Source organism: Mixophyes fleayi, chromosome 1, assembly GCF_038048845.1.
Source record: "Mixophyes fleayi isolate aMixFle1 chromosome 1, aMixFle1.hap1, whole genome shotgun sequence".
Taxonomy (NCBI): Eukaryota; Metazoa; Chordata; class Amphibia; order Anura; family Limnodynastidae; genus Mixophyes; species Mixophyes fleayi.
The window spans coordinates 59785862-59797919 of NC_134402.1; the positions used below are offsets into that span (position 1 = coordinate 59785862).

General features: G+C 39.2%; 1 protein-coding gene across 7 annotated transcripts in view; it reads right to left on the minus strand.

The window, feature by feature from the left end:
- Positions 1-12058, minus strand: part of ATP8A1 (ATPase phospholipid transporting 8A1) — a 145673-nt gene that overhangs the window by 96220 nt on the left and 37395 nt on the right. For all 7 annotated transcript variants that reach the window (XM_075195103.1, XM_075195121.1, XM_075195092.1 and 4 more), the window contains 2 exons: positions 9594-9639; positions 8203-8243 (listed from right to left, as the gene is read on the minus strand). In XM_075195103.1, coding sequence (XP_075051204.1) covers positions 8203-8243; positions 9594-9639 — 87 coding nt within the window. Of the gene's footprint in view, positions 1-8202; positions 8244-9593; positions 9640-12058 lie in introns of those variants that run through there.

The following is a 12058-nucleotide window of genomic DNA, read 5'->3' on the forward strand; positions in this document are numbered from 1 at the left end:
AGACAGAGGGCAATTCATACAGTAAGTAAATTAAATGTCTATATGAGTGGAAATCAAGTGGTGCATCTGGATCACACTGCTATCCATCTAAGAGCCCTCTTAAATCTTACAATGATGAGATGTGCACTGAAGGCTTAGTCTATTGTACGATGCATAAAATATTTACTGTCTCTGACAGATAAAAGGGGGAAAAAGTGCTTACAAGTGTATCTGGAGAGCTGATATACATAATCAGATCTGGGTCAGATAGATGATGTAAGCCATAGATTTGTGAGCAAAGGAAAATGAATCATCCCTTTGTCAGAGCATCATTGAACCTCATATGTAAATGAAACTATGTTCAACAGTAAAAACCAAACAGAACATCAGAACCCGGAAAGCACTTGTTCATTCAGTGAGATACTGAACATTATAAAAGACATTACTTATAAAAGTCACTGGCTTTCATACGGTCCTAATGCAAGAAGCAGAGACAGGCAGCCGATCCTATAATTATCCAGCACATCTTGGCCATGTGATGTTACCTGAATAGAAGCTACTAAGCCCCAGCCACACACACATGATACCAGGAGGAGCACTAAGCTTTATGAGTCATCAGGCTGACTATTCACAGACCACGGACAGTTTGCAGTTTTTTGAACATCATCTTTTTAGACATGTTATAAAGGATATCCTGGGCCCGATTCATCAAGGAATGTATTCTGAGAGCAAGCAGTGTTTAGTATTATACGCTCGAATTTAGTCTCTGCGTACTCCCAAATTCAGCAAGACAAAGATCTCAAGATACGTGTGCTTTTGAAATCAGGGCAGGTCTACAGTGCTCTATACTACACAAGACGCTGCAAGATACGTTCAATACCCAAGTTGATTATAATTTCGTAAAAGAACACACAGGGAAAAAAAAAAAAAAAAAAGACTGAATTAAAGTCATGTGCTAATAATAAAAGGCATTGATCATCATCATCACCATTTATTCATATAACGCTACTGATTCCGCAGCGCTGTACAGAGAACTCGTTCACATCAGTCCCTGCCCCATTGGAGCTTACAGTCTAAATTCCCTAACATACACACACACACACACACACAGACGGACAGACAGACAGACAGACTAGGGTCAATTTTGATAGCAGCCAATTAACCTACTAGTATGTTTTTGGAGTGTGGGAGGAAACCGGAGCACCCGGAGGAAACCCACGCAAACGCGGGGAGAACATACAAACTCCACACAGATAAGGCCATGGTCGGGAAGTGAACTCATGACCCCAGCGCTGTGAGACAGAAGTGCTAACCACTTAGCCACCGTGCTGATAAAACAGTTAAAAATACAAAAAATGTTTTTCTTTTGCTTAATTTTTCCCCCATGAAATATATTTATTAGGATGTTGTTAATGTTTACTGAACATAAAATACATGTTTACAGTTGCTCATGGTTGCAAACACATGTTATAGCATGCATACAAGACTGTCAACACTATTGATCAGAACTTAGACTAGCCCTGTAGCTGGAGCAAGAGATACAGCAGTAAATCAAGCAACTCTGAGATGGTCAGAGTTGGATTCTGACGTGATTGCAAGAGCTTGAGTTCCGTGCGCCGCTATTTTAAATTGACTACAGCCCCTTCCCGCCCTGTTCACTCACAGAAATTGTAGGCTATAGTAAGTGTCCTTTGCAGTTGACGTCGCAACGGACAGAGCTGCGATCACGGACGTACCTCCTGTGTTTGGGCGTGCGCTGAGTGATTTTGCATACGATACACTCAAAATCTGTAGATACGCGTCTTGATGAATCTGACCTGCTGCTTGCAGCTTCCCATTGCAGCATTTCCCACTGTTTTCATCTGCAGATATGAATAAATTGGGGATTGCCAACTACTTGGGATTGCTAGTGCTCATCATTGCACTTATGCATAACCAATTACCCCTATTCCCAGTGTAGTTTCCATACGTGATACGAACACAGTACTGATGGCAGTCACTTAGCTTCTGCATTACGTCTTTAGGGGACAGCAAACTGGTACCGAAGCCAAGATGAATTAAGGTGCTGAGCAAGTATTCTTGCTGGTCTGGCGTCACCAAATAATTCAGAAGAGATGAACGCTAGACGTTATAACCAATATGTCCTAGTTTACCAAATAGCTCTGAATGAATCTGCAATGGGGCAGGGACTGATGTGAGCGAGTTTTCTGTACAGCGCTGCGGAATTTTTGGCGCTATATAAATAGATGATGAATACTGGAAAGAAGGAAGGAGGGTTTAACCTGTAATAGTTTATATATACACATTCTATGATGTCCTGTGCCAGACCGATATGATTGACTTATTATTAGCCTTTATTTACAGAAGCACCAACATATTACGCAGCGCTGTACATTATATGAAAATGGGGTTGACATGAAACAGAAAGTAAAGATGGTCCTGTCTAAATGAGCGTACAGATAACAGATAGCGACCACTCTCCTACGCAGCTGGAATATGTTGCCCTCATGATGTTTGATATGATTGGAATTATTTGGGGTAATTCCTTTGTAAAGTTTAATGATGTCCCGCGGCATGATACAATATCCTCATGCAGATTAATGTAGCTCTATATAACGGAACTTGCATTATTAACACTTATTTCCCCATAAAGCTAGAGATAGGAAAAAGAACATAATTAGTCAGTATTTCACATAGGGAAGGTAGAAGCACGATGACTACTGGAAACACAGGGCTGTTGGGTCTATTTATTAAAAGGTGAAAAGCCTCATCTCCAGCAAAAACAGCTTCACCCTACACACCAAGGGGTGATAGCAGTGCTGGTAAGGTTTGTCGGTGATAGCTGCAAAGCATGGGGAAGCCTATTTAACAAGAATTGCAGTGGTACAAGTACCGCCACAATCCTTCTGCTGTTCTCCCCATCCAGGAAATTCCTACCCATCACCATATATTAATAAATAGAACCCTGGTCACCCATCACTGAGATTCTGTGCCATGATATTGTGTTGTATTATTGAAAAATAGGGAGTTTATTGCTGGGTTTTTAATGGTTTTGCCAGAATACCTATTAAATGTTAAGTGGAATGAAAGGGGAATAAAGACATGGGTAACAATAGGAAGAGTGGGTAAGAGGATTTGTACCAGACCCCAGGATTTCTGATCACACCCCTCATACATATCACAATGCCATACAGGTAATAGCTGTAAACAGCTAACACTGAATAGTTTATTGACAAAATGTCAACTGTTTTTAGATAAAATATCTTACTGACTTTTCGGTGGGTAATTATAGTAAACAGCAAAAAGTACATAAACTGCATATATGTCAAAAACTAAAAATAGTTTCCAGTGATACTTTGCTGCTGAGCTGGTCACTCTAATCAGGTCACAAGAGGCACAGTCTCATGGACCATTCCCATCGTGTCATCACTGTACAGGATTAGAACAAATGATTTGCAGTTTAAATACTCCTCTGCCACAAATAAATATTTATAAGGCCTGGAGACTAAGTATAAATGGTAAAAGTTGCATTTAACATATAGGATAAATAAGGCCTGGTATTGTGCAAGTAGACAATACTGGAGAAAGGGGGAATTTGCAAGAAAAAAAATCCAGGCCCGAAGATATGAAACCCAGACTGTCGTAGGAAATTAGGGACAGCTGGCAAATATAACATGGCATAATGCTGCTCAGGGAAGCCTAGATATCACGCGGGGCACATGCATGTCAGTTAGAGAACATACCTGTGCAGGAAAATGGGTGCAACAGGTAGAGCAATTACCTCTAGAGTATGGAATTCCACCCATTAATGAATGTTCCTATGGTGGCAATCCCTTACACTTACTTGTTACTTTAAACATTTTTAATTTTGCATGAAAACTTTGAAAAATGACCACGCTGCTCCTGGAAGCTTGTCATGCACTGTCAGGGCAAATGGATCATTATGAATAAAACCTTATATCCAATATTTAAGTCCATGTACCTGTGAACCATAGAATACAGAGCTGTATCTTATGTTCACACTATTGGTGTATCGTGCATGCATTGTGAGTGGTGTACAAGTGGTGCTAATTCATTCACTGTTATTTATTCATAAGCACTGCTGTTCTCTTTTTGAAAAAGACAGAAAAAGAAATGAAACCAACCAGAGAAAGCAAATATGAGGCTACAATGCTCAGTCTTAATGAAGATCAATTATTTCCACTTAGTGAACTCAGAAGAAGACATTAAAGATTTATCTATGCTACCATTAACATAACTGCATTACCATCAGTTTTCTTACGCAATGTGTCTCCTGGCACTTCTAATCTAGCGGATGAACAACAAGCCATTCACACAGTAATCTGCTCTTATTATTGCAGCATCATAATACACACACCCTCATAACAAATACTTTACAGTTAGTGAATTCTCAACATTTCCTGGCATATGGGAAATGTTTTTCCATTCCAAATATATGATGCAGACCTGCCAAATAGCGTGGTCCGACTGTGTGACACATGGCCCTGGATAAAGTCACATAGCAACAGTTCATTTATCTTTAACTGATGAGGCTGCTTGCGGTGTGACTGTGCTAGTCAGACAGTCTGTCGCTGACTAATTCAGCGGCAACCGACACCATCACTTTTTAGAATGACTCCGTCTAATCAATGTTTACTATATTGAAAATACTTCACCTCTGTAATCACTGACGGCACAGAATGCCCCGTTGGCAGCAGAGAGGTACCCAACACTACAGGGTTTGTGGATTCAGTACTCTAGCTGAACATGGTACAAGACTCTACACATTGCCAGTGTAGGGCTATATATTGTGGGCATTGGCGCTGTATATGAATGTGGAGCACAAAGCAGTTATTCTTCGCATGGAACTGTAGGTGATGGGCATTTGTGACTGCGTGTGATTGTGACATTTTTATTTCAAAGCACTGAAACTCAAGTCAAAAGCAAATCAAACTGAAATATGCTGTTTGCATAAGTATGAACCATACATTGTGGAAACTCTAAGATTACACTGGTGAAGAACCATTGGCAAACCAGAAGACAATGGCCTTACAGTTGGCCCCCAATAGTACATCATAATAATGATTGCCACGTTGCTACAATGGAAAAATTATCCCACAGTTAAGGGATTATTAATCAGGATGTGAATATAAAGGACAGCTATGAAAATGAAGACTAAAGAGCGTCCCAAAGAATTAGGAGATAAAGTAATACAAATGCATACATTATGAAAAAGGTCCAAAACAATATCCAAATGTTTGGATGTCCCAGTGAGCACTGTTGGTTCAATTATCAGGAAGAGGAAGCTACATTAAAATGCCCACTGGTAGTCCCTAGAAACACCCAGAGCAAACAAGAAGGAGACCTGTGAGAAAAAGCCACAAAAAAACTCAACAATCACTGTGAGAGAGCTACAGAGTTCAGTGGCTGAGACTGGAGTAATGGAGCCACAGTAACCCCTATCAGGAGCGGTGCATATACTGGCCTGTATAGCAGTGTAAAAGCACATCTCCAGTTTGCCTAAAAGCGTGAAAGTGACCCAATTGCTAAGTGGGGATCAGATGAGAATGATATAGAGCTGTTTTTATTACTGTGCTGGTCACAGATTCTATTGTTCTCTTATCTTTATATATGAAAACTTTCAATGTTGGTTGTATTGTTTTTATGACCTTGCAAAAATAAACTTGATAAAAAAAATGATCGAGCTGTTTGGCCACAGACCAATATGTGTGGTGCCAATCTAATACTACACATACCTCAAAAGACACCATAGCGACAGTTAACTATGTTGGTTATGGCTTTATGCTGTGAGGATGCTTTCATAGAAAAATAGTTGGTACAATATACAAGGAAACACTAAAAGAGAAACTGTAAGTCTGGTATAAAAAAAGACTAAAGCCTGGGTATAATCAGCAGGAGAATGTTGAACTAAGAGTGGAGTGGCTTAAGAACAAAAATAGATGAATGTCCTACAATGTCCCAGACAAATCACTGAGAATTTGTGGCGCTATTTGAAAACTGGGGTCCCCAAGAGTCATCCAATTAACCTGAACAACATGAGCAAATCTGCCTGGAAGAAAGGGCCATGAGCACTTACCTTAAAATACTTAAAGCTGTAATTACTGCAAAACATGGCTACAAAATATTACATCATTTACATATCTGTTCTGAAGATGATTTTGTAACATAAAAAAATTTCACATTAGAAAAAAAAAAAAAACTTATTTTGAGTTGCAGTGCTATGAAATAAATATATCAGAACAATTGGTCAAGGGTCTGAATGCGTTTGGCATTGTACTTGTCAGAGCTGCAAAATCCTCTCTGACGTTCCACGAATTACAATATAAAATAAATGATAAAATAAATGCATACTGACCGATCAATTTACTAATCCGTGATAGTTGCCAAATATTTATTGAGACTCTAATTATAAAGTCTGACATCTTCTACTGAGTAGAACCCACTTTAGTTTTTGCTTCTGTACATGTTGATTGTTTAGGAAATGACTTTTAGTTTAAAACCACCAGAGGAAAACTTATTGCCTAGAAAAAAACGATACAAGGATTTGCTCTAAGAGCTATTATTGTAAAGCATAACGGTGTAATTGTCCAGAATAAGATAATGTTGTTTCTACGAGCTGGGTACGTACTGTTGACAATGGAAATGACAGCAGGCTAAATGCCAACACTTCCATTCTGGTGACAGCTTAAAAATGTCGACAGTGTGATTGTCAACAGTCACAATGCAGACATTAATAGAGCAATGCCGGTAGGTCCAGTGCTGTACAGCCGGACCCGCCAGCTTTGCTCTTTTAATGTCGACATTGTGATTGTCAGCATTGTGAATATTGACAACCACACTGTCAATATTTTGAAGCTGTCACCTGAATGGAAGTGTTGGCATTTAGCCTGCTGACATCTTCATGTCAACAGTATAGCTGCCAACATTTCCATTGAGAGAAAATTGACCACATCCCTTTTGTACAGTAGTGTAACCAGTAACGTATAACCTGACATTATGTGGCTTCTGTTTTTCGACATAACTGAATGTGCATTCATTGTAAAGGAATTCATGTGTATGGTAAAAGTATCCACTTTATGCTCACTGATCACAATCATTATAAAACGTTCTTTAGAAATCCCTCAGTCAACCACATGTATTCCTGGGAGAGATTGTATGACACAGACCAACGTCCTTTGCAGGCTCTTTATGTTATGATTTTTTTTATATTACACTATTTTCAGACAGAATTTTAAAAAATATCAGATATATATTATGATAATGACCTGACATCTGAAGTGTGCGTATGTGCTCTCAGTAACTACAGCTGTGTGAGCATGCCAGCCCACCTCTCTGTGGCAAAGGACTCTAGACAAGAATACAAGGTGCTCACACACAGGACAATCTCAGAGTTGACCATACACACATATGTCATTAGGGTTTAATAGCCACACCCTAATGAGCACAGTTCGCATGGTTGGACGACAGCGTAAATGGTCAGATGTGGTCATCGTCCGTCTGGATTAGAATCCATTCTAAACCACATCTGATCAATCCCCATCAGATACGGATTGGGATCAGGGGTCTTTTTGGGCTACAGGGCAGCCAAATAGGTTAAAAACATAAGAATAGATTTTATCTTGATGCTAGAAAGAGCTAGAACCATCTATTTTTCATTCGCTATTGTTTATGTTATAGCAGGGTATAATTCCGCTACCAGACTTCATTTTGAAGCCGGATGTCAAACAAAAACATCTACCAATATTGACATAAGAAATTACTTCCTGGATAAGCAAATCATCGTTATTATATTCTGATCTGCTGGTGAATAAGTCTACACTGTGTGAAGTCAAAATAAGAACATTTATCTTTTCTTCACTCAGCCTTTTAAGATTGGAATTCAAAATTTGCATTTTTCCAAATGCTGACACACACACACACACACACACACACACACACACACACACACACAGAAACTAAACTGCAGAGATCAATCATCTGATAATTTTCCCCAATTCCTTTATATTTCGCATTTATGCTATAGATTAAGACTCTCTCCATAGGAAAACGAAAGTCTATCAAAGGTTGCAGAGCCAAAACCTTTCTACATCCAATATCATCTATTACAGTACAACACTCCATTTTTGCTTTAAACTCAAACATGTCTTTTATGCCACACAGACATCTACAAAATATAGTTAAACATGCAAAAGAGAACCATACCTTTTCCCAGTGTACGATCTCCCAAGCTCCGTTTCGCAAAACTGAAAAACAAAGAACTCTTTAGAAGATAAATCATTAGAATATAACGGACAGCCCACCTAGAAAACCAACATTTATGAAACTATCAATTGGAATTAGCTGGGCCATAAAAGAGGAGCCCAGGACATAACACCATACATAGCTGGTGCCAGAGTCTGTCGGAGATATATATAAAAACAAGTCCAGTGGGGGTTCACAAGTGTGACCACAAGGTGATTTGGGGATTTTTAGTGCAGGATGGCACGAGTAAGTGAAAAGGGACAATGCATTGTATGCCAGAGGTCTGTGGCTGTTCATACAGGCTATGCATTAAGAGCCAACACCAACCTTATACCTTTTAAATTGTCTGCTTCTTTCCCATAAATCGTTAAAGCACAACAAAACCATCCTATCTGTTTTATTCATATGTGATAAATTTCTTTACAGTAGAAGATGTCGGCGATTACTAATTAATGTCGTGGGCCAAGTCTGAAAATGATAGAATGAAGTGAAAAAGGAGGCCGTCACGGACCACTAAAGTGTGCCTTCCCTAGTATTAATAAATGTAAGTGTATACATCAAGTGGGCCACACAGTCAACCCTCCTTTCCTCCCTCCCAACCCCTACAAGCCCTACTGCACGGTCACCCATCCCCCACTGCTCAAACATCCCAGTACGGTGCATCAAGTGGCCTCTGCACTCAAAACTCCCCTCTTCCCCAAGCCAAGCAAGCCACACACTAACACCACGGCCACCCCTGCATGTCACGTAGTGCCGCACACTCCCACTTGAGTACATCAAGCCGACACTATCAGGAACAGCATTTGCTACACACCATAAGCCCCAGCTATGCCTTGCACATCTAAAACAGACTAGGCCCACCATTGCTTATCAGAGAAAAGGTACATTCCAGTGTGACACATAGGGGACTTTCCTAAATAGCATATGTCCAAAGGTGCACAACAACCTGAGTTTCCTGATAATCTCCTTTCACAGAGAAATAACTAATAAGCTATACCAAAAACTAATAGCTGAAGTCTCAAGTAAGATTGACCTAAAATAAGTATTTTAAGAGAATCCACATTCAGAGGACAGATTTTGCTCTGTGTAGGAAAGAGCTGCTGTGTTTGCAGGACAAGGATAGAAGTGGATTAAGGCGTCCTTAGCACCCACCAGGGTACATTGCGTCTTTGTAAAACATGTTTCTCAAGCTGAATGCCAGCAGATTCCTTCCTTGTAAATAAACCCAACGTAAGCATGCACACCACAACTATGTCATAAGACTGGCAGCACAACACACATGCAAATAAACTGGATAGATTCAATAGAACAGAGGAAGAGACAAGGTAAAACACAATACATATGTTACCCACCCTGTGTTATTTTCTTGTTCACAAAAGTATCAGCTTTGTGGCGTTTCTATAAAAAAAGAAGAAGCCGAAATTACATTTAGTGATACAAGGTTAATATACTTACAATAATATTGTAAAAACCATTACATTATTATTATTATTATAATCTGATAAATAAATGTGCTGCATAGTGTGTCATTTATGGGGCCAATGAAAGCCAGCTAGTTATCCAACAAGAAATAGGATATATTTAACACTTTATACAAAGGTTCACTGTTAAAAGGACTATATTTTTGGTAATGTTCATACTTTGCCCAGAGCTCTATTGTACATGTACATACACGTATGTATGTATGTATGTATGTATGTATGTATGTATGTATGTATGTATGTATGTATGTGCATGTGTGCGCGAGTGCTTTTATGTGAAAGAAATAAAAAGGAGCACATTTTGTGTGAGGAAACAAGGCAGGGTGTAGCTTGGCACACTGTAAGTCTCACTATTAGCTGTTAATCAGTATTCTGACTTATATTTGTTTGTTTGGTATCAGTGAAACCACAGTGGTCTGATAATCAAAGTATTTTATTATTCTAAGGCTGGGTACACACTATGGGCCGGAGTCATTAAGGAAAGTAAGGCAAAACAGGAGTAAATGTTCATCGGGACAAACCATGTGCAAGTTAGTTTATTATTTTACATATAAGTTAAATACTGGCTGTTTTTTTCATCTATTTCAAAGGGGTTAATAGGTTAGAGACCAGGGGCCCGATTCATTAAGGATCTTAACTTCAGAAACTTCTTATTTTAGTCTCCTGGACAAAACCATGTTACAATGCAAGGGGTGCAAATTAGTATTCTGTTTTGCACATAAGTTAAATACTGGCTGTTTTTTCATCTAGTATACAAATACTTGATAGCTTTATTTTTCCACTAAAATTTAAAGTTGATCTAGGACACATCCTATCCAAACTATAAATCTGTCCCATTTTAAATTTACCTCCCCCTCCAATGCAAGATGGTTTTGTCCAGGTGCAAAGTTACTCCTTTTTTAGGTTTTGCTCTCCTAAGTCTCTCAGGCCCTAGAGGTTTTTCACCTGAGTATTGTGCCAATCACACGATTAACGACTGTTAGGTCTGATATTGCATTAGTGTGTACGCTCCCACAATCAGTATTATCGCATCAAAGCACATTGTATCGATTGATTTGATTTTACAAACGGCCTAAAAATCACTTTGAACGATGGAAAGATGTCGGGCAAATTGTGCAGTGTGTAGGCACTCATGACCAGCAATGTAGGCAGATCTCCATAGAGTTTACAGAGTCAGGATCTTTTAAGCCAATGTTTATGACAGAGGAAGAGCACAGATCTGAAGGCAAGTTATGTAAGTGTGTACACATGAATTGGCACACTGATCAGGACATTCAGTCACTGGTAAAATCGTTAGTGATATCACATTGACAGAAATCTTCTGTAGTGTGTATCCAGCTTAAGGAGGAGACTCAATTTGGTGTAAGGTGCCACCATGTGTCTCCAAAACAGTCTGCGGAGATATATCGCCTCCATGTTTTGACTTAAATCTCTGCTCATTTTCCCTCGCATCCCATAGAGGTGCAAGGAAAAACTAGCAGAGATTCCATACTGTAATGGTCAACAACGTGCGTGGCAGGGAATCAAGGCAACATCCGGCGGCATCTACACAGCACACCCTTTAATTGCAGATGGTCTGAAGCCTGAGGGTTCAGATAATCTTAAGGGGGAATGAGGAGACATAGTGGAAGTCTTGGGCGCGTTACTAATGAAAGTAACACGGGGTGCACACTATTACTGATGGTATGGTAATTTTAACGCAGATTTCTACTCGTGGCTCTCAGAGCTGCAAGCAAAATTCAGTGTTGAAATTACGGTACTAACGGTAATAATGAATTCCCCCTTAGTGTGGAAAGCACCTTGGAGGCCAGTGTGATGGACTGATTAACAAGACGGATCTGCCTTAAAGGAGCAAAATTATTTGCAACTGTGTTACAGATTCTTTGAGAGTGAAATCACATGTTTGCTAATGGTTTGAAAACAGTGAGCAGCGTTATATACACACACGCGCACACATATATATATATATATATATATATATATATATATATATATATACATACAGAGACAGTGGTCTAAGCAGGGGTGTATACGTTGGTATACCATAGCGCCACTTTCCCTACTGCCTTCATTGTAAAACTATCAAATTCTACTACATTACCATTACAATTTCCATACCGCCCTTCTAAATAAATACACACACACATTATATATGTGTATATACATATACCCACACACACACATAATATATATATATATATATATATATACACACACACATATATACACACACACATATATACACACACACACACACACACACACACACACAGCACTTGAAACTGAAATGGAAAAACTGAATGACTGCATCAGAGTCCACTTATTTTATTGCTTCA